Source organism: Sinohyriopsis cumingii, chromosome 5 (assembly GCF_028554795.1).
Source record: "Sinohyriopsis cumingii isolate HCF-2022 chromosome 5, ASM2855479v2, whole genome shotgun sequence".
NCBI classification, from domain to species: domain Eukaryota; kingdom Metazoa; phylum Mollusca; class Bivalvia; order Unionida; family Unionidae; genus Sinohyriopsis; species Sinohyriopsis cumingii.
Window position 1 is genome coordinate 125,034,153 of NC_142965.1, and position 24,563 is coordinate 125,058,715.

Sequence of the window (24,563 nt, forward strand, 5' to 3'; positions counted from 1 at the left end):
TGATATATAAAAATCCCCTTACTTCAAGCTAAACGTTTTTGGAGAGCATGAAAGTGAATCCTCTCCTTAGCAGCTAATCACGCAATTTGAAATTACTATCTCACAACAGTATTATACATATCCACAGCCTCGCGTAATAGTAAGCATGTATAGCAATAAAATAGTAATTTTAGGTCAACCAGAGTTTTAGCCAGCACGATCACTAGAAATATTCCACGTACATGTCCATATTAACAACACGGATTATATTAAATTTGTTTTGATTTTTAGCACGTCAAAATATCGGGCCCTGAGTGGCCGAGTGGTCTAAAGCGCTCTTCGTTACGGATCACTGCCATCTCACCTCTGTCTGCGGCGGTTCGAGTCTAGGATTCAGCCAATGTGGTAATGTGAGAAAGCTTGCCAGTAGCTTCTCGTGGGTCGGTGGTTCTTTCCGGTGTTTTCCCGGGTTCTTCCTCAACCATTATTACTGGCCGCCATGTATAGCCTATCGTGTGCTGAAAAATGGCGTTAAACCCAACAACAACCCAACAACAACAACGTCAAAATATCACTACATTGCTACATTAAATCAGCAAACTTTTATAGAGCTTGGGAGTATCTATCGATACAGTACTGCTATGTAGTTAACCATACCGTATACAGCCGCGAGAACGTGTATGCGTGTAGCAACTACGTATTACTGCGCATTAATCCATCATACTTTGGCCATCATTCACTCACTGAATGTATGTATGTATGTATGTATGTATGTATGTATGTATGTATGTAGGACTAGTGTAATTTATTTGTAAACAAATAATACATAGCAAATATTTATCTTAGATGATATATTAAATATTCGGATCATTATTAATACTAAAAATGTTTGCTTCGATTTGAGTTAAAGATACAGTCTTGATTCTTATCTTAGAAGCTTTCAGAATGAACATTTCCTATAAGTTGTCAGACTATTTTTAGAAAATGGTAATTCCGATATATGTCAAGTAAAGAGTATATAATCTTGTTTACATTAGAAATATTCATTCTTGCCTTAACATCCGAAGCAGAATCATTCTTATTGTTGTGTTCTGTTCTTAATTTGGGTGGAATTATTATTGAAATTATTATTCACTGGAACTGCAATATGCTCAATAACATTCTTGGACAGAAGCATTAATTTGGAATTATAGTGAATTCAGACAAGGAAATTTTGGATTATATATTTGTGATATTTCAAATGACTGTTAGCATACTCTCACTGTTACATTAACACATTTGAGACTACAAGCACATCAACATTTTTCCAATATCGGAACTTATTTATAGTGCCACTGGAATTCAACTGGAACTTCAAACAGTTGGACTTGTGATAAAACTTTTATGTTGTTGTTGTTGTTGCTGTTCTAGGGTTTAACGCCGTTTTTCAGCACAAGATAGGCTATACATGGCGGCCAGTATAACTGGTGGAGGAAGAACCCTGGAAAACCCAGGGAAGAACCACCGACCCACGAGAAGCTACTGGCTGGCTTTCCCACGTACCCACGCTAGCCGAGCCTTGGACTCGAGCCCACGCAGACAGAGGTGAGATGGCAGTGATCCGGAACGGTGAGCGCTTTAGACCACTCGGCCACTCGGGGCCCCCAAAACTTTTATGACTTTTGGGGATTTTATTAACAATATTGTAATCCCTATTTAAAATTTCACTTTGTATTCTAGGGAAATAAATTATTATTTGAACTTTACAAAACTTGATGGTTTTCGCTATTTTCTGTTACTTAGTTTAAGACCATTGAGTCGTAACAATATGTATGTATGTATATGTAGCAGGAGCATATGTTTTATAATTTTATAGTCATGTTTTAATTATTCAGAAATAGGTATTTTATTCTTTTATGAGTTAATGTGTATTACTGAGTGAAATACAGTCATCAGTTGCAATTAGTGTGTTATTTTTATTTTACACATATTTAGCCATTTAGGTAACCTTGAACCAGGATCACCTGTTAAGAGTTTTGTTCACTGAGCAATGCAACTACCCTGATTGCTGGTCATGCTGGGGTGTTCTACTGTATGACAAGTGGTAAACAACTTTCTGATTGGTTAGTTTGCTACTTGTCTGTATAAACAACATAGTACGAACAGCATATTAGTGGTCAGTCCATTAGAGTTTCTGAAGGGTGCTGGTCATGGCATTGAATTATAGTGCCTGATGATTCTTGTGCTTGCAAGAGTAAATTGGCCTTTGTCCCATATGATAAGGTAAATAGATTTATAATATAATTAATGTAATAGTTTATTTTATATGTACTCTGCATATTTCTCGGGAATGCATGTTGCTGTATTTTATTACATTTTAATAGGTTATCAACCTGCATTTTATTATTAGCGTATCGTTCTGTCCATACCTTTGTTTGTCTGTCTGTCTGTTCCCTACTTTTGCTCTAAACACTGACTGTTGTTTAGGTTTAGTTGATCCACTATCTCTCTAGATGGATAATTAATAACTATATGGAGTTATAAGTTATTCGTATCGAATTTACTGTAAGAGAATCAATGTAAACATGCAGAACAATAATGCACTGATGACGATATTTATTATTGTACTAAATGTATTTTTTATTGTATTTGTAGGGTTTATGTTACAAAGCAAGGAGAAATGTCCCAATCTCCACCTATGAACCCAATAAGGCATAATAAATCCAATACTGAACAAAACACTGGACTTGTATCTTCTCACCAATGAGTAGAAGGCAAGTGCGGTAACATATACATGGCTTACACACAATGATATCTAACCTGCATATAACAGAGTACATTTCAGTAATGCTGTGGTACGTATTACGTCTGTAGAGAGGATCCAGTAGAGTTCTGATTTCGGTTACAGTCTCGTTGTCACAGCTTTCCGCCCCATGCTGTGCGCTCAACCCTGAAATGGAAGAAAATGAATAATTCGAAGACGCAGTCCTATTCTGTTTAAAGAATAATGAAAATTTTGTTCTACATTGAATGACATAAAGGATGGAAGGCCAGATTTTTTTAAATAGCTATGTAAATAAGTGACATAAAGAACCCCCATATGATTTAATGGTATATTTGAACTGTAAATAATATTAAAAATTTATTGAAAACCTAAAGATTAACTATCGCATGTTAAGGATTTGTAACTTAATCCAAAATCCCTGTCAGTGGTCTAAGTGATCTAAGGCGAACACCTTTACCGATCATTGCCATCTCACTTCAGTCCGCGTGGCTTCAAGTCTCGGGCTCGGCCATTGTGGATATGTGAGAAAGCTTGCCAGTAGGTTCCCGTGGTTCGTTCGTTTTCACATGGGTTTTCAATGGTTCTTCCTCTACCAGTAATACCGGCCGCTTTATTAAACCTATCATGTGATGAAAAGTAGCGTTAAACACGGAGCAACAACAACAACAATAAGAACAACAATATCCCTGAGCAGCAGGGAGGGCGAACCCTAGAAACTTTAGAAGGTTCCAAATGTTAAAATAAGCCCTCCACAAAAAAATAATTAATGAATAAACAAACAGCTAACTTATTTTTGGGCCCCAAAAAGAGCATCTCTGAGAGCCCTCTCCGAGTAAGTTGTTTGTTTTTCCGATGGAAATAGATCAAGTGTGCGAATACGATTATTGAAAAATGAACCAATTCGTTGTCGTCGCCCTCCCTGCTGCTATTATCCAAATTTTTTATCAAGACCAACTCGATACCGTGTTCCAGGATCATGCAAGTTTATCGTGATAAATCCATGCGGGGTTGACTGAGCTTGACTAAATAAATTTCTAAACTTAATTATGCCCATATTACCGCTACACCAAGTTTGGTGAATATTTCTTAATGTGTATGTATCGACTCCGTTAAAGACAGCAAGAATATTACAATTATCTCTGATCACTTTAGGAATTTGTGTATACCGTTGAGTAACATAAATCCTAGCATGATTGGACTGTTTGTCCAGCATGACATCATCGTACACTACTAAATTGTTAATGAACCAATAAAGATCATCAACACTCGGCGCATCATTGATGTCGGTTATAAATTCAATGACCTCGTCGCCGTTTTTATTTAACGATCTTGCGTTTTCATTAAAATCTTTTAACACTTCGTAACACCGCTGGTCATCGACTGATGGTGCTACCAAATACAACTTATCCCACTTGGGCCATCTCATTATCAGGTTAAGAAGCAATTGTCTTACCCGATCCAGATGGTCCAATTATGATCATACGAACAGAATTTGGCAACGCAGCATGATGCTTGACCGGTTCTTGCTTTAGTGTTGCAGAAAAATCAATTAGATTCATGTTATATATAAAGTAATTATGGATTTATATTGTGTGAAATGGAGGACGCGCACCCCAACAAGTGATATAACATCTATTACAACAAAAAATAACAGATCAGCGGTTACGGGTAAGTGTGAACGATGTGGTACAAAGAAATTTAAATTTATTCCTAAGTCGGGTTTTAAAAAAAAAAACAGGAGGTGATATTGCAGCAAAATTAACAAAATTACCCGGAACTCCGTGAGCTAAATACCCAGGAGAAAAACATCTTCCAGGATATAATTACTGTGGTCCTGGAACCCGACTTGATCTCAGACTTGACAACCAAGATCAACCAAAACCAGGTGAGTATCCGATAAACGCTATTGATAAAGCGTGTCATGCTCATGATGTAGCTTATAAAAGTAAAAATCTACAAGATAGGCATATCGCAGATGTGAAATTAATTCACGCGCTAAATTCCATTACTAATAAATCTTTCAAGGAGAGGTTAGCTAGTTGGTTAATAAAATCCGCAATGAAAGGTAAATTAGCGCTAGGTGCTGTTAATTAATTTTCATGGAATCGATTTATTATTCTTCAAGAGGATTCTGGAGGGGTAACGCAGCAATTAGTAAACTCGCTGAAGCAGCAAAAGTTACACGTGTTACTGCTAAAAATTGGTTATCCCGACAAGCAATATGGCAAATCTACCAGCCTCCTCCTAAACAAATTCACTTTGCACATTTTGATGTTAGGGTTCCTAATGAAGTTCACCAGGCTGATATTTTATTTTTACCTCATGATACTGTTAAAATACAAAGACGTCAAACAACATACAAGTATGTGTTATCTGTAGTTGATGTTGCAAGTAGATACAAAGATGCAGAACCGTTGTCAACGAAGACGGCTGATGAGGTTGCTTCTGCTTTTGAACGAATTTATCAACGAGGTTGTCTACGATGGCCACATCTATTACAGGTTGATCCTGGCAAAGAATTTCTTGGTCCAGTATCATCGTTGATGAAACAACATAACGTAACCATCAGACGAGGGCATACTGAGATTCATCGTGATCAGGCAATTGTTGAGCGATTTAATCGAACACTTGCTGAGCGTTTATTTGGATATGAATACGCGAAAGAATTTATTCAGGACATTAGATCACGCGAGTGGGTTGCAAGATTACCAGGTGTGATAGCTGCATTGAATAATGAAATAACTCGAACAACCAACATGAAACCTATTAACGCAATTACCAAAAAAAATATACCCGTACGACGACGTGATTTTTCAACACAGCCAGTGCTGGGTAATGACACTGAGATATTTATATGAACCAGGTGAACTTGAAGGTGGTAAAAAAAGAGCGACTGATCCTATCTGGAGCATCACTACGCACAAGATATCTGGTATAACTAGATCTACTGGTAGACCAGCAATCTACAGGCTGGATTCAACTGCTCCTCAACCTGGATTTGCATGTGAGCAATTGCAAGTAATTCCCGAAGACACACAATTACCGCTCAGATCACTTAACTAGCACTCCGACGTCGATTACATTCATGACAGGTCAGCATCACATTTTCTCGTGTATGACCGCGACTATTATCTTTTCTGTCTACGGTAAATTTTCTTGGATTATTACTCGAATACTGCCACAACATTACACAAATACAGCTTGCACAGTGATTATTCTGCTGTTGTTTCAGTGCGCTGATGAAATCAGTGTCAAGATCAACATCGCGATTATTTTTTCTGTCACTTTGTTTATAACCGGCCAATTTTTTTCTTATTATATCGACTAGACATTTATCGTTGTCATCGATCACTGACTCGTCCAAGGCAATTCTCCGCAGTTGAGATATTCCTCTGATTCTGGCAACTGACAAGTAAACTAAGTTTGACCACTCGATACGATCATCAATGATCCAAACAACTGTATTAGAGACAGTCAGTCCTTGAGATGAATGTATATCGTCATTGCGTATCCTAGCGTCCACGGGGATTTATCAGTGCGTAGTGCATCTTCAGCAACATTGACATCAACTGCGACAATATCATTTAATGCGAGATTTTGTTTTTGGTCTGTCCTGGTACATCAACGTCAATATTTTGTAGTCGTGTATCAGCTGGTCTATAACACATCGGCACTGGCAACGTTGGAAACTGGTCCCGTTGTAACTGAAACAACCGCTGTTGAAGAGTGTCTTTAACTATCTTTCTACTTGCCACTATCAAGTCGTATGGTCTCCACGCTTGCAGAAAGTCGCTCATTGAACTCTCTGAAATTATTTTACGCGTTATTTCGCATTGAATTTTATTCGGTTGTAGTCTGATTAATTTCTTGGACTCGTTTAATTCTGCATCAAGCGCTCTATAATCATCATTTATTTCTTCATAATAATCAACAAAATCTTTAAACCACAAATGTGGAGATGGTCCAACAAATGGCGGTGGTTGACCATGATCGCCACACATTATAACAGCTGTATATTTTGTTAATAACCAATCGAGAACTATATTTTAATGTTTCTAACGGTACCGTACATATTTCATCCCAAATTATAATCCTTGGAATATATTTCTCTCCCATTCGATCAGGAGTCCATGCGTCGCCCTTGTATCTGAAAAAGCTGTGATAAGTGCATGAGTTAACCCCTCGTTGTTTCATCTCTCGCGCGAGTATGTGTGTAGGTGTTAACACGATCATATCTGAATTCCGAAATAATTAAATCGCTCGAGTCGTCTTACCAGACCCTCCCGGCCCATTGAGATACAGTCTTGTGTCTGGATACTGGATCGTACACAGATGGCGCACTCGAAGATCTCAACATCTGTGGATTCGGAATAATCATATACCATTTCTTCTTTTATTCTCCATGAACCCCATGATGCATCATCAGTTGTAAAACGAGTTCCCGAATTCAGGTATTCCTTGTTGATGTAAAACGAATCCGTTGCAACTCTAACTGCAGTGTCAGAGAATCTATTTATCATCGATAGCAAATTGATGGAAACATAAGCTAGCATTGAAGATCTTAAATGAGTATACTGAGGTCACTCACCATCAGTATAACTTACAATTGTACCCAGCCGAGTTCCGTCAGATAAATAAGCGTTTTCTCGACTTACAAATATATCTCTCGCAGTTGCATCAGCGATTATAAAATCGTATTCAGCATCGTCCATAATTAGTCGTGCATAATGTCGTTTATGAGTAAACTTACCAATTATTCTTCTACCGAGATCCTTAGCGGTTCTTTTCTCTTCGAGGTTGGCGATTAATGTACTGTAATCGTCACTTTCGCAATCAACCAGTTCAGGCGTTGGTAACCAAACTTCAGTATGTGCCCGATATGATATAATTGCCTCACTGACCGTCAGCGATATCAGTATTTTACAATCAAGCATATATCGTTACAACACTATTGGTGCCCAGCGCTTTTCACTAAAATGCCGACCAAACCAAACAACAAATAACATGAAGACCCTTAGCCATTTCGAATGACACTACACGAGCGAATCCTGTCATGTCAAAATCGGGTAATGGTTTATTGATAGCCACTCGCGTTCATGGGGTGTCTAAATCTTTGAAAGTATCCAGAGCATTCTCCCATCTTGAGAAATCTTCCTGGATAACACGCAACCATATCAACTGATATCATTTCCTTGTAATTATACTTGGTATTCCACAATCCGCCGTGTCCGTATTCACAACAACTTAATTGTACATCTTCGAGAAACTCACTTCGGGTTGGCTTCCACGAATTTTTTTCTATGGCAGCGTGGGCTGCAACTGATGCAACAGTGAAACAATCAGTTAGTAATCGGTCAGTATCTTTTGAGCATCTCTGCCCAAGTTTTCTCATTGTTTCATGAAGAGATTGTTTACGGTATATTTCACCGTTAACGCGTACAAATTGATCATATTTTTCATCATCTGAACTTTTAAATAACCGCACTGACAAAGGATCGTTTTTACCTATCTCATTAATAAAATCAAACATGTTTCTCCCAGAGTTCTCTGGGTAAAATCTTACAGTTCGATCTCGTGGAAATATTGTGACTGCGCTGGTCCAAGCGTGAATGTTATGATCAATGATATTTATTGGAGCTCCGTTCCGATTATATTTCGATTCGCATAATACTTCCCCTGTTATCGTTGCTACGGTTATTGGGAATCTTAGCGTTTTTTCTAACTCGGCAACATAGTTTATTGTAGCTCCGGTGTCCTTGACCCGTTCAGCCCATTTGTTTATTTTTTCACGTCGTAACGCCGTTAGACCGTTTCCACGCATCGCATTTGTAAAATGTTCTGTTACCCGTTCAGCTACACAATTTTTTTTGATAATTTCATCTGCGCCAGTTTATCAACACTGGGTTTTTCTATCGGATGGATTCCATAAATGACTGCTGTTACAAGATACGCTCGCTCATAATATGGTTTATCAATCCCAGTCAGCGCTCCTGGTTTGGAATTCTTACTCAGTATGACAGTTTTTCCATTAGCAAGAACAGGGTCACGTTTGTCACGGGTAATCCAATTATCTGTTTCTGCTAGCACGATAAATTTTACTCTGAAAAGATATTTTTGATCAAGGGGGAGGTAATCGATAATGGTTTCCGCTCGTGTATCGCTCATTGTAGCGTCCTTGACATCGTCGTCGCGTATAATTTTGAATGTAGACCACACGTGAGATGCTCCATCATCACGAAATTCTTGTTGGAACCTCTGATAATATCAATCAGATCAGTCAGAGCTCTCCTTTGCGAGTCAGGGGTTAGTCTGTCAAGATCGAATCTAGAAGCTTTCCAGGGCTTGATTCTGGATAATCTCTCAAACTCATCCATATATAATTAAGACTAACATTTAAATAACAAATATTATATATAAAATGTCTCAAACAAGAAATCAATGTAAGTGGCTTAAGGTAGGATCTGTGACTCCATGCGGCAAATCCTGCGTAAACGAATTATGCTGGCAATATTCACAATGTGTTCGTGATGGAAGCTTGGGACAAATATCATGTCTCCGATGTGGTGTCGGAGTCAGGGAAACGACACAGTTATAAGCGAGTGTGGCGGTAAGCGATACAGGGAACTCAAAATATATTATGATAAAAAGACCCTAACTCTGTCCCTGACAAAGTCAGGGGTAGAATAATAGCGTGTGAATAGGATTATTTAAAGAAGGTTTCAGACAAATTATAAATTAGACAAATATATTATTGTATAAATGAATCAAGAATTTGTTGTACACTCCACCATTAAAAATTAAGAAGCGTCTCGTGATGAAATAGTTAGAAATTGCAGGCTGAAGAAACCACTTGGTGTTGCTGATAATGCTTGTTATCTTAGATTTACCGTTGGGAAGAAAAGTTATTACTGTCATCGTTTCATATTCCAATGTTTCTTTGGGAAGATCAAGGATGGTCTTGTGATCGATGATATAGATAACAATAAACTTAATAATAGTTTATCTAACCTTCGGGCCATCACGCCGAGAGAAAATACGAGGAAATACTGGTCGGTTTAAGAGCATTACAAGGAGAGCTGTCAGATCTTTCAACATAGATACTGGTGAAGAGAAAATATTTCAGTCAATGACCGATACTGGCAAGTGTTTCGATAATCACTCGATGTCAGTCCAACGTGTTGCAGAAAATATAATCAAATCAACGTTTTCATACCAAGCTGGTAACTGGATTTCATTTCTTTTTACAGATAACAGAGATAACTCTGCAGCGATTGTGTAAAAGTCAATGATGCAATTACCTTCCTGAGATTGCGCAATACTCTTGAGATTGTGCAACACACATTATTACCTATTTTACAGATAATATGGCATCCAGCGCGGCAGAAATGTATAGTTATTTTTTAACAGACATATAGTTTCGTGGCGTAACCGTCTTATTGTATACACACTATGCCAGTACGGTTAACACTTCCCTGTTGATAAAATCAAGAATTGTACAGGTAGGCTTTTCTTTTTTACGGGTAATGTTTAGAATTTAGAATTAAAATCCAGTTCAGAAATAAAATTCAGCGAAGTGTCAACAGTTAGCCATATAATAATTTTCAAATCCTGTATCAGTAGATTAGAGCCGTGGCGCAGTGGATAGCGCAGCTGACTCTCATTCTTTGACTTTGTCAAGGGGTCGGCGGTTCGAATCTCGTAACGGGCTTATTTTCGACGGTACCGATTTATAGATTTTTTCCTATATAAATGGGGCGCCAGCAGCAGCAGCCCCATATACCCCCTCTCATCACGTCAAATACCGTGATGAGTACGTTTTTCTCACCCGGGATTTGGTCTTGGGTGGAGTAGGGTACGTGCACAGACATTTCGTTTCGTTGGCGCCCCAAAATAAAAAGTAGCGTGGATGCATAAGCTCTAAGTCACATGGGTACCACACAGAAAGAATGTTTGGCTAAAAGAAACGGTCATGGGAGCCGAGAAGATAAAAAAAGATCTCAGACAAAAGTCTCAAACAAAGACAAAAGTCTCAAACAAAGGACTCCCATGAAAGACACACAGGCCAGTGCAGGGACCCATGAAAGATAGCCGCTACTGTTTATTTTTGGTCTAAAATATTTTTCTTTTAAATATATAATATTCAATATAATGAATTACGAAAATACCAATGATGTAATTGTTGCTATTAAAAAATTAGAAGAAAACGGGTCATTGTTGTGCCGGAGAATAGTTGCCGTCGGTAGTGTCTTTTTGTACTGTGCGAGTATGTCATCGAAGAACTCACCAATGATTTTGGTGGTGGATTTTTTTAGTTCGTCTGCGTTATACCCGGGAAATTTAAAATTCGGTAAATCAGCTTCTGTTAACGAATATGCAGTTAAAAATTTCTGTTTATCGTTGTCGTAGAAGACGTCGGCAATTATTAATTGAATTAATCGTCGGTTAATATATTCCATGTCGGATGCAAGCTGATTTAATATCTCAATTCGCGTAATGATTTCGCTGCGTGACGATGACAAATCAAAAAGATGCTCATGAAAACTCTGGCGTAGTTTTTCTCGTTGTGTTTTATATTCTTGATTAATGATTTTAAAATATTCAACGATTTGACTTGAGTCAAAAGCAAAACTTTCTTCTCCTATGAGAGTTTTCTCAGAAACGAAACGCTATTTCATACTGTCCTTGCTGAAGAATAAAAATCTATCAGTGAACCTTGCACTTTTTATCCCAAGTTAACGATCTTTGTATGATGGTTCAATTCCGTGATATGAAGTCTTATCCATGACATAATCATACTTTTTAGGTTCTGGTGGTATTGGTGGTTGAATTTCAGGCCATCCTAACACTGTTCTGATTGAACTTTGATATATATCCACGGCGTAGTCTGGAGAGTTTATCTTAATTGCAGAAGACAGTGTTGGCTCATGAACGGTTATTGCTATTTTAGATTCCTTTATATTTTTTATTCGACGTTGTAATTCCTCACTGATTTCATCAATTGGAAAAGACCCGGATGGTATCCCAATGACGTTCCAGTCGGGTGTATCATCCCGTCGGTTTTTATTTGTAAACACAAACGAATTATTTGCTGGTAATCCACCAAATGATTTTGATCTGATATTGGGCCAGCTGTGATATTCCCGCAACTGTGCTAGTGCGATTTCACTTACCGAAATCGCAGTTGGAATATTAATACTGAATTCAGGTATTGTCGAGCTTACTGTTATCATTGAGTTTTCACGGGGCTTGTATTTGCGGCTATCTGCTGAAGTAATTTTGTCATTATTCATATTCGTTGTTTTCAAATGGCGGACTTGTTTATAGTCTTCATATAACTTTGCCATGTTCGTGAATTCGGAATCTGATATTGTTTCGTCGTTGAGGCTTGATTATATCAACGACGACAATTTCAAGTATGCTGCTGTTGCTGTGTTTAGCCGCGTGACATAATCGTGCAATTTTGTGCTTGTGCACGTTGATATCTTTTTCGTGATTATATTAAAAACACCAGCCGCTGCCGCTGATGACGAAACGCATATTGTTACTGCGATTGCAGTTGTTACTGGCGTTAGCGCTGATAATATTACTCCAGTGGATGCAACTAACGCGGATACTGAGTAAACTAACGCATCCAAGATAAATACACGTCGCTGATATTTTTTTATTTTTGTTGTATACGTGTCGACGATGGTTTTTAACTCTGATTGCTATTCGCGTACTTGATCGTATCTATATTGTTGCGCATTTAATGTTGTTGTTGACGCTGTCATTGACTTTGTCAACACCATTTATGTTTTTACGCAGTAACCAAATGAAGTGTTTCAGCTACAAATTCCAAACACCACAGTAAGATGTTGCGGTTAATTTCTTATCAGCTGCTTCCAGTATAAATGTTTCTTCGGTTCCGCTATTTAATATCATAGTCACAACCCCAGAAAACTTGTCGGTGGAATGTCGCCAGGGATATGTTGTGAAAATCTCAAATTTTTCAGCACTGAACATATACAGTCTATACACTCCAGTGACTGTTGCGATATATTTGATAGTATTATTTTGTTTTGACCATGTTGCAAATCCAAATGATACCGTGTATACAATGTTGGTAGTGTGCCCGGGAGTAACTCCAGGCGGAATTTCAATCGGATTAATTTTGTTAACGATCTCAGGAATTCCACTTACAACATCTTCCAGTGTTTTTTGGTTGTGTCAATGTTAGTTTGATATCGGAAAGTTTTATGTCAACGGTCAATTGGGTACCAAAGAATTTATCTATACCTCATGGGTTTTTTGAAAATTTCTGCGAAGTCTTGCAAAAGCGTTTGCGTGAACGTCATACTCGGCCCGCAAGGTGGATACTTTATCGTCAACGGTGCCATAGTTAATGTCAACATACTTTTTTGTCGCGGTATCTTCGTCGGATGTTGGATCTCTTAAAACCACTATTTTGTTCCCGTTCATGTTGAGTTCACCTGTCATTGTGTCACCGTTATTTTCTTGGCGATTAGCAACTCTCTGTATGATTTCATCTCTGATGATTGTAAACGATATACTTGAATCCCTGATTTTTCCGCCGTCAGTAAATACAGGAATGTTTTCCGGGGTAGCTCCAAGAACCCTGCGAACTATGTCATTCCATTTGATATTGCTGGTGTTTAACTTGCCATGTCGGTCCTGAAAAATAACAACCTCATCTGGGTCTATCTCGGATAACGTTAAAAGATTGTCAATTTCATCTTTGCTCGCATATTTTGATAAATCTACATCGCCGCGTTTTTTTTTGTCTTTGCTTCGATGAGACATCTTCCGTAAATATCAACCATTATTCTTTAGGGATTATTTAAAATGTTAAATCGGTCCACGGTATACTCGTGCACGACTTTGTGAGGCGGTTTGGTTGATTTTGATAACGTGTCAAGTACATTTAATACTTCACGTCCGCATATTGGTTGATCGGTTAATGTTTGTGTTGGTAGCGTTGAGTACAAGACTGGAATGGGAGCGGGAGTACTTCGTACTCTATGTACGTATTTTAGAAATTCAACTGGCGGTGCTAACCCATACGAATCGAAATAAACAATTCCACGTGAATGTATCGCGTAAGCAACCCAGTGAGTTCCTGGACTATCGCTGTTATCGAGATTAATAATTCCATTTTCTGGATTATTCGGTTGTCTCGGTAACTGATGTCTCATAAAAACACCTCTGAAATTTTTTATATTTAATTGTTTAGCGGCATCGAGTAAATCAAAATTTGACACACCATGAGGGCGGAGTTCTTGGAAGTCTTAGACCCTTTCCGTACCATGAGGGCGGAGAAGAGGAAATATACCACTGGTTTTAATCATGTCGCTGATGGCCTTTGGAGCGAAACTAAGTTGAACTCAAGTTTTTGCTTTCTTCGCTTTGTTGAGGTGATTTAGTAGTGTTTTAGTCAACGATAACTTGTTTGGACCACCACTAGCAATTTGATCCCGCGTTAGTGTTATCGTTGTCCCACACACGCTTGCGTTTTTCGATTGTAATTTTTTCAACTGACCAGGAGTCAGAGTGACATTAACGTGATTGTATGACATTTTTTATAATTAACGCAATTGATCTAATTGTCTACATGTTTTCCACTGGTGCATCAACGACTCTCATTCGACCACTAGCACCTTCAAGTAACATTGCTTTTTCACTGAGTATGACCGCGATTGCTCTGTAAGAACCATAAACAACTGGTGGACCAGCCGCGAGAACTGGGGTACCAAAACGAGCTCGGAAGTGTATATCAACGACAGATTGCTTGGATAAATCAAGATGTTCCAGCGAAAAGTAATAAATCGGGTACAGATTTGTAAAATCTAACTGTGATATTTGCGTCCCAGTATCTATATTTATATTACGCGCCAGAAACGTCAGCCAGCGATAATATGCGCGCGCCACATGATTATGTGTAAAACTTAATGATATATCTTCAGACGGTTCTTGCTGTCCGTTTATTCTCAACGAAACCTCGGTAACGTTGAGTTTGTCAAATATCATATGAGAACGCTCCTGACTGTTAAACCGCCGATTATCTTGCAGCGCAATAAAATATGTCTTGACGCAGAAACAGCCAGCTGTGATGCTATATGGCAAGTAAATATATCTTTGACGGAACTTGGAAAAGAGTCTGTGGTTACTGTTAACCATGATAGCAATGATATGCTGTCTTGATTCATAAATGAGAGCAATCGCGGTTCTTCCGTGACCGATGGAATTAATACCGGCATCATAGTGAGAGTTTTGTTATATCTACTTTACCGGCATCGACGTCAGCCCCTCGCCAGATTGCATCATTATCCTCACCTTTACTCACGAGCACAACTGTGTGTTTAGCTCCAAAGATGACCGTTCTAACATCCCTGCAAAATCCAAAGATGTGAGAAAGTGGAATCGCACACGAAAACCTTCTTCTATCTCCTGACAACATTGCTTGACGTGTTGCAAATCCCAAGTTGTGAGTCGCACTAACACCTTTTATAATATCAAATGTACCAGCTGGTCTATCTTCGTATCCAGGGTCAGCTGGTTGTGCATCAGATGCAGTATTTCGTGGTGTTTGTAACTTAATATACTGAACATGATCGGCGTTGTCGGTAATATCTTTAGCAAACATGATTGATGGACCAGCTGATCTTGTGTAATGATCAGAATATCTTGCTAGGCCAATTATTGTTGTAGCAACATCGAAATCACTCTGAATCGATTCGATATTTTTTTCCATCAATCATGTATGTGGCGCTACTAAACAACGCCATAATCCCATTATTGACGAAACCAACTCGCGTATTGGCATCGTGTGCAGCATTATTTGCCCTTATAAGTTCACCTTCTACTTCAATAAACGCCTCAGCGGGCAAGAAATATCTACTTGTATGATGAACTTGAAGTTCGATGCGCCCTCGTTGATTTGGTAGTCGCGCGTCATAGGAATAAAATTGATAAACACGCACTGATTTATCTTGCTGGGCCGGCTCATCTATGTTGAATGCTGGGTCGGATATGCGTTTGAACGTTTTATAAAATTGCATATTTTCCAATTGGTAATTATCGTCGCCGTACACGAAGTTGTTGTTGTTGTTGTTGTAGGGTTTAACGCCATTTTTCAGCACACGATAGGCTATACATGGCGGCCAGTATCAATGGTGGAGGAAGAACCCAGGAAAACCCCGGAAAGAACCACCGACCCACGAGAAGCTACTGGCAAGCTTTCTCACATACCCACATTGGCCGAATCCGAGACTCGAACCCACGCAGTCAGAGGTGAGATGGCAGTGATCCGTAACGGACAGCGCTTTAGAGCACTCGGCCACTCGGGGCCCCAGCCGTACACGAAGTCCACTTCCTCCTATCAAATTCGCTGTTATATTTGCCCTGAGTTACCAACACATCTAGTTTCTGATTTGCAGCCTGATTCATTACCTTTCTGACATTCGCGGACATAATTTCAGTGCTTGCCAGTTTTACTGGTGATGATTTTCGTCTTATTAATCATGCTAGTCTTTCTTTGATTGCCGAGAACTCCTAACCAGCAACATCGACGATTGCATCAGGAGCTTTTTCACCAACAACATTAATAGCTTTCATTGATAATTGTTTTGGCGCTAACCCCCGCGAATAACCCCTGAACAACATCACCGAGTCCATCTCCGTAAGTTGCTCTATAGATTGGCAATCGTGAGTTTACTGCTCTGACCGGCACGGATGTATAGTGTCTATTGTACATGACCATGCTATTCTATTTGTTATTGTTTAACATCTAGTCACTGTGGTAATCATCGAGTTCATCAATGAGTTCTTGGTAGATACTAGTGTTCATGATACCACCTTGAAATAATCGCCGACAGATATCAGCTGCTTCATTAATTATTTCTGGTGAGTTATTTCCAGCTCGTTTCCATCCCATGAGAACTTCTAACCGCTGCACGTCATTGAAAATATTATCAGGACAAACAAAATTATCTCCCAAACCACTGCCAGTAGCGCCGGACATTTCTTTTGCAGGTTGTTGTTGTCGTTGTCGTTGCGCTATCCCCACATCTACTCTAAATGACCGGTACTTGTGAGTTTGTGAACTAGCATTCTTTTGTTTAGAAGCAGAATATAATAAAGCAGGCCAGTGTCTGGGATCTATTGATCCAACGTAATCAGGTTTTATATATTTTGTTCCAGACTCATAATTTGTGCAGCAATATCGACTAATTCATCAGCTAGCAGCACTAAGAGCATTAAGACCTTCATTAGTAAGAACGGCTGTAGCGTGCAATGGTATTCTGGGATCAAAGCGAGATTCGGGTTGAGTTTGTTGTCGTTCTATTTGTTGCAGAGGCGGAGGAAACAGCAGGGAGGGATCTTCCTGTCGTTTTTTCCCGTCTTGTCGTTGTTGTATTTGTTGTTTTTCTTGCCCTCTTTGTCTCTTTTGTTCTTCTTGTTCCTACATCATTTCACCATGTTTGTCTATTCCTGATAAATAGGCCTTGTAAGATTGTGCTCGTTCGTTTATTCGACCAATATCTTGGTTTATTTTAAACACCCAATCAATCCATTCATCACGAGCTGCAGTTTTAACATATTCAGGTTTTAAAAAACTTTCTTTTGAATTATAACCAGCAGCAGCAAACGCACCAAACTCGACTTTTTCATTGTATTTTAGTGGTTTAATTTTTTTAATTGTTGTTATGCCTTTTTCTGTAAATTTCTTCCTAAAATCGATTCCCTTTTTTCCCCTTTTTTGGTTCTTCAACAGCAGCACCTTCAAGTTGAGGCTGAGCTGCAGATATTTGTTCAGCAGTTTGTTTTAATACTTGAATAAAGCTCTCTTCCTTCTCACCCTCTTCCTTTTTAGGTCCCCTAATAGCAGTTAAAACCTCTCCAGTAACCGCTGTGAACGGTTTAAATAACTTCCGTTTCCGCTGCGTACTCAACTTGTGCTTGCTGTTGCGACTGCAAGTTTTTTCTGAACTCATCTCTGAGAGGGATAATTTTTTTGATTGCTTCTAGTCGCTCTCTGGCTGGTTTAGCTATATAAGATTCCGGATGCACCATATCATGATATAACAATTTTTAATTGATAGCAGCAGGGAGGGCGACGACAAGGAATCGGTTCATTTTTCATAAATCGTATTCACACACTTGATCTATTTCCATCGGAAAAACAAACAACTAACTCGGAGAGGGCTCTTAGAGATACTCTTTTTCGGGCCATAGAAAAGTTAGCTGTTTGTTTTTCGTCATTAATCTTTTCTGTGGAGGGCTTATTTTAACATTTGGAACCTTCTAAAATTTGTAGGGTTCGCCCTCCCTGCTGCTCTCTGACAATATCAAAAATGGACCTATGAATAAAAGAGTACGATAATACTGATGCAAAATTTAGTCAAAAGGAAGATTACCAGGGCTCCACCATTTCAAGGTTTGCACAACTTGTGCAAACTTCATCAGAGGTCAGTATTGACATTAATTCTAAAAAGAGTCTTGTAATTTAAATAAAGTAAATCCAAAGAACTCTACCGGTTTAAGGACTAGTAACTTTCTTTTTTTTTAAATTTTGTAATGTAACTATCAAACAAGATTGATATATCCGGTGTATTGCAAAGGTTACCCAGTTTTGTTTGAAATGTATTCGTATAACTTGCACACTTACACACACACACACACACACACAGACAGGATACCGATACAGGAAAACACACACACACACACACTTTGCAAAACGACCAGTATAGAAAATAAAGTTTCCCCACGTTTTGACGTAAAGCAAGGTCTCCATCTGGTACAATAAACAAAATACACAGAGAACACACTTAAATAATAAATATTTACATTTTGGCATAGATAAGATGTTCAGAATAATAAAGACGACTAAAATAAATAAAAAGCACAACATATCATGTTTAGAAAGTTATCTATTATCCTTGAATAAAGCCAACAAGTTTCGATGCACATAGTTACTTACGTCGGTGCAAGTAACACTAACGGCCTTAGCGAAACGTGCCCGCAAGTTGAAGGGGGTGGGGGAGAGGAGGCGGCGAAAATGTTTGCAGTTTGTTCAAAATAGATTATAATTAAAGAAGATTATTTAAAAATAAATTTGATTTTGAAAACAATCACGTATTTAGCTATGAATATTTCACATAATTTCCTCAGTGATATAGAAATTAGATTGTGGAGGGCCCACACAGCCCTAAAACCACCACCGCGAGTAAATTATGTTTCGTAGGTTCATTAATTTTCGTTTGTAGGTTTACATTCAACATATAATTCCCATTACCAAAAACACATATATGAATATATTAATATTGCAAGGGAAGGTGGTGGAAAGACGTACTACTACTACTACTACTACTACTAAATTATTATTATTATTATTATTATTATTGTCATCCCGGAGTGCTATGATCTCGCGGGTCTTAAAGTTAGGTGATTGGCGAGAAACTAAATAAAAACAATGGTCTTCAAGATACTGTATCCGTCTATTCGTTGCTCTTTGCTCTGTATTAAAATGCATTATATTTCAGTTAAACAGATGCTGTGTAGCACTCGGCCATTTCTATCAGGTCGTCAAATAAAAGCTGGCAAACGCGTTCACGACCTGACGGAAATGGCTAAGGGGCCGTCCCTTTAGTATGTAGTATGAAGGGAGGAGGGGGGTAACTCAAATACACACGCTTGCGTATGTGTGTGTGTGGTCTGCTGATAATGTACGTACGCATAGGAAACGGGTGTGGTGGGGTGGGGTGGGAGTGAACCTCGATAATAATTTGTCTAATGCGTTTGAATTTTAACGGACACTAGGCAAACTGTTTAAAGTTACGCAGCTTATTTCTCTGACGCAGCCAGACATTCAACGTTGGTGGACTATCTGTTTTATTAAACACGTTAATATTATTAATTCTTGATCGTTTCTGCGTGAATTGAATATAGGTCGTTCTATAGAATTGGGGGAGGGGTGCGTCAAGCATACGTACGCAGGGGGGTGAGTGGGTGGGAGTAAAAAAGTACATATGTGTACAGGGAGGGGTCAAGCTTTGCCCAATTTTTGCGTACGTAGTAAAATGATGGCCACTAACGATGTTCCGTTAGATTCTTGGTGATGCAAGGGTAGTTACTCGGATACCGCGGTAATACCGACAAAAATAATATTTGTATAATGGCATATACTTGTCCTAATGTTGGAAACTTAATTCGTGGGCCCTATGATTTTGCATACTCTGTTATAATATTCACTAGCCAATGTTCCGATATATTAACTGTATATAGGATTAACATATCAGAACAGGGGCCTGCGAAGATGTCTTGCTAAATGGTGGTTACGCCCCCTTGAATAGCGCGATATCAAATAACCCGCGACAACTTAGGAAGCAAGCATGTTATAAATTGATGCCACTGGATCAGATCAAGGCTAAGCAAACTTGGAAAAAAATGGCGCACTGTGGGTTAAACTGAACACTTTTGGGCAAGAATTTTCACTTAAATCTAATATACCACAAGTAGGCGTTTGCAGCATCAAACTATGTCTCTTTATGGCCAAGTTCACTGTCAGTCAGTCAGTGATTTGACCCAGTATGCTGCAGTTTGAGAGATGAAAGAAACAGAAAGAAAAGGAAAAACGGATGAGTACACTTACCTAAAATCACACAAAGAAAAACTTTAACCGTCATCTATTCCGGGTATGCTACACGTTCCAAATACAAATAAGTGATCTCGAGGATACAGAATAAATTACCAATAGGCACAATTATTTATAAGTGCAAGTGCAGGAGGGGGTGGATATGGAGGAAAGCTTTTTCATAAGAACAAATGCCTATAACAAACGGATAACAAAATTTACAGTACTTAATTTGACCACCGGTAAGAAGTTAATGGGTGAAGAAGAAAAAAACTTTAGAAATAATAAACATAATAAGTTTACGAATATTGTTTATCAGTTTTAACGTTGTCTTTTATCGTACGTTGTAGAATAAAGCGATGAGCCCCAAAAAATGACGTTTCCTTCGAGAGCCAAGACAATTTGTAGACGTAAACAGGAAAGTGGTAATTGGATAGGAACGGGCGTCCGATTTCTCATTTGCCGAGTTATACATGCGGTTGCAGAAGCTGGCCGTAATTTCAAGTAGGCCTTAATAGATGGTTACGAACAGGAAATGGTGAATATGTCGACTCAGACCCTTGAAAAATTATATAAAAATGATTTTTTGTCAATATGCTGAAACGCTGAATAATTAACCAACTCAGGACACACGGTACTAATAGTATGGAAAAATAGGAAGCAGCCTGGAAATCGGTGAACGAAAAATAGAGTATATATGGGTTTGGCTGACCAGCATTGGTTAATAATGTAAGTTATGTTTTAGGAAAATGAATGTTTTGAGAGCTTATCCTAGCTGTAAGTGAAACAAAATAATAAAGACATTGTTTTATTGATGGAATTTCAGTCTTGAGTTTGGGAAACTAATTACTAAAATTAGCACCCGACTCTTTGGTGCGGAACTGAAAGCACATGTTTCAAAAAACATGCAGGTACAGAAAATGCCGCGGTTCCTATCCTTTCCTCTACACAGAAGCTGACATCCATGTTTCATCTATACTGATAAATATTGGTTTGATCATGAGCGCTCGGAAATTTTAAGTTATTGAATTTTTAATATCATGGTAATTGCACAGGTTTACTATGGGAACTGAATTAGTACCGTGAGTCCCTCACCTTCCAAGTTGCTGATAATACTATAGCATCCAAGACTCCCCGTTTTTGACGCACTTAGGGGCCATCCATTTAGTACGTACGCAAAATCTGGCAAAGCTTGACCATCCCTCTGCCTGTACTGCTGCGTTCTTTTTACCCATCCACCCCGCGTATGTATTTTTGATGCACCTCCCACCCCGAATTCTATAGAACGGCCTACTTTTGATCCACGCAGAAACCACAAAGGATTAATAATATTAGCGTGTTTAATAAAACAGATAGTCCACCAACGTTGAATGTCTGTCTGCATAGAATAAATAAGCTGCGTAACTTTAAACAGTTCGTCTAGTGTCCGCTAAAATTCAAACGCCGACTGAACCCAGTCGAACAGGTTACATATTAGACAAATTACTATCGAGGTTTCACCCACCCACCCACTCCGTTTCCTATGCGTACATACATTAGCATTAGACCCCCCCCCCCCCATACGCAAGCGTATACATTTGGGTTACCCTCCCTCCCCCCTCCATGCGTAGGTACTAAATGGACGGCCCCTTAGGCACTTACTTTCACCTTTTCAGAAGTAGTTTTTTTTCCCCTAGTGATATCTCCATTAATTTAGAAATATTAGTTATTTAACGAAGTATGGATCACAAATGACAATGATATATTCCCTCGTACTCTTCTTAACGAGCTTTCAATTAGACAACCCCATGTCATCAATATCATATATTACGTCACCAATTTTGACGCACCTCCACAGATAAATCTAGTTCATCCTGTCCACCATTGTACTCGTGCTCCAAAGAAAGTCATGTATTACAGAAAAATAGCAATACAACATAGAAAATTCAAATGAATTGGAAAATTACATTAAAGAATAATTTATCATTCCTGAAGTCTTTCTTATATTTACCATAATCTTCGTTTTGGAACAAATGTTATCGCAAATGCTAAAATAATCAAATCGGGAAAAATCATGTTAGCATTATGATAACAATATTTACATATGATTAAAAATAGATTTAGTGTATGACTGTTTTCCGCAATCTCTGAATGTACTGTTTATTGAACTTTCAACTCGTTTGCATCACTCATAATTATGTATTTATTAGTGCGAATAATCAGAAACAGAAATACTATTTTTACAGGAGATTTTATTTTTATTTATTATAATTCTTACCATTATCAAACCAATTTGTAATAATAATGGGTCAAAATAAGTTAAATATCGGCATTCTCCTTAAGGCTGATTGAAAATTTACTGTTAAAGTAAGATTGCTCATGAATTAGAAAATCCAACCAATTTAAGAAAGAAAATAATATACAAGAGGCTGTGTTAGTTACGTATATCAGACAATTATGTCCACAAATTATAATAACAAAAGAAGCACCTCAGAATATTAGTAACTATAGAGCCATATGGTATACTTATGTACTAGTATGTATATTTAATTTTCATTGTTTGTTTTTTTGTTTGTTTTATTATTAAATTTCAGTATATGCTATTGATATCTTCCTAAAATCGATATCACTGTAACAAATTAGTTAACCAGTCTGCTAATGTCAATGATGGATTTGTCAAGAACCAAGAGATCGAATCTTTGGTAGAAAATAAGTCATTATGTGAGGTGGTCGTTGTTGTTTTCTGGTGGCTTTCGCAAATGACATGCGTTGACTTTAAAAAGTTGTTGTACACGATTAATTATTTTTCATTGGAATAATCGGTAATGTTAAACAGTCTGTCAAGGTGTACTTTCATGCTCATGTTGGTGGTCCATTTTCAGCGACAATCTCGGAGGTGCTCTTCCCGTCACATGCACAGGGGATCGTGTCGTTCCTTACAATTTACCTGTCACACATGTACTATATAATAACTACAAGGAAAAACACTTCTTTTCTTTCTCGCGAGACCTATTTAAGAATAAACTCTGATATTTCAAGCTACATTTCGCGTAGCGTAATAAATTTGGTACCGATGTTTAGCTCAGGCATTCGACTTTGTATTCGTATCAAGATGTTTGGCTTGCTATCTTTAAAGAATGCTAGACCATTTTCCCACGCTACTTTTTGATATGTCCATGATATTCTCTAAGTGTCACGAAAAATCAAATTAGGTGCATGAATCGACATAATTATGTTTTTACTATTTAACTTTATGAAAGTATTTGCATTCTTTGAAATCATTACTTTTTTAGAGCCATCATCCTCGGGACCAACATTTGTTCAGTGTCCAACTGAATGGAAACATGTCTGTTTCAGAAAAAGCCAAATATCAACAAACAGCTCAGGAGCAGACACTTCTAGGCATCAACAAGTAACCTTGCATAAAGATAAATATGTACTTGATGCCATGAAATTGGTAGATAGCTTTTTGGGTGTTCATCTCTAATGCGTGTCTGGCATGTATGTTTTACTTGTAGTGTACATGAGTAGTGAAGTGGGCAACTTTAACGTCAGTGGGAATTAGCATTAAAAACCACCCTGGGCCACGTTAGCGTCAATGGGAAATTTAACATTACGAAAACCCCTGGGCCACTTTAGCGTCAATGGGAAATTAACATGGGAATATATTTTGGGTCTGTTGAGCGACAAGGGAAATTTAACATGGGAGAAAAAAAGAAATTCTAGGGACAAGGGGAATTTAACATGGGATTTCTTTTTGTTTTTTTTAAAAAATAAAAAAATATAAAAAAGGGGTAGGCAATTGAAAGTCTATCTCTTTTCGAGAGATGTGGGTGGCCCTGAAAAGGGCCTTTGGGTTTCTTCTTCTTCTTTAACTAACTCCTTAACTTCTTTATCCATCCCCTTATTTTTTCCATCATTCCTTTCTTCTTCTTCTTCTTTTCTGTTTCCGGTATCCAGTCCGGGTGACCCATGGCTCGGAACTTCTGTTGGATTTTCATCCCGTTAGCGTTTAGTTTCTCTAGTTCTTCCTTTTTCTTTCTATTTTCTTCTTCTTTCCTATCTTTTGCCCACCTGCCCTTGATTTTCTGCACTTCTTCATCTATCACCTTTCTCATCTTTTCTTCCCCTTTTTTCAATTGTTTAACACTCCTTTTGACAAAGTTCCACTCTGACCTTTGTTCTATCTCTTCCAAGAACCTTCTTTCTTCT

General features: G+C 38.2%; 1 protein-coding gene across 1 annotated transcript in view; it reads right to left on the reverse strand.

The window, feature by feature from the left end:
- LOC149800128 (uncharacterized) overlaps positions 1 to 20,548 on the reverse strand; it is a 38,261-nt gene extending 17,713 nt beyond the window's left edge. Inside the window, exons 1-2 of the mRNA XM_089959731.1 lie at positions 20,391 to 20,548; positions 2,779 to 2,908 (exon numbers count right to left, since the gene is read on the reverse strand). Of these exons, the coding sequence (XP_089815857.1) occupies positions 2,779 to 2,908; positions 20,391 to 20,424 (164 nt within the window). The 5' untranslated portion in view covers positions 20,425 to 20,548. The remainder of the gene's footprint in view (positions 1 to 2,778; positions 2,909 to 20,390) is intronic.
- Between the last annotated feature and the right edge of the window lie 4,015 nt (positions 20,549 to 24,563).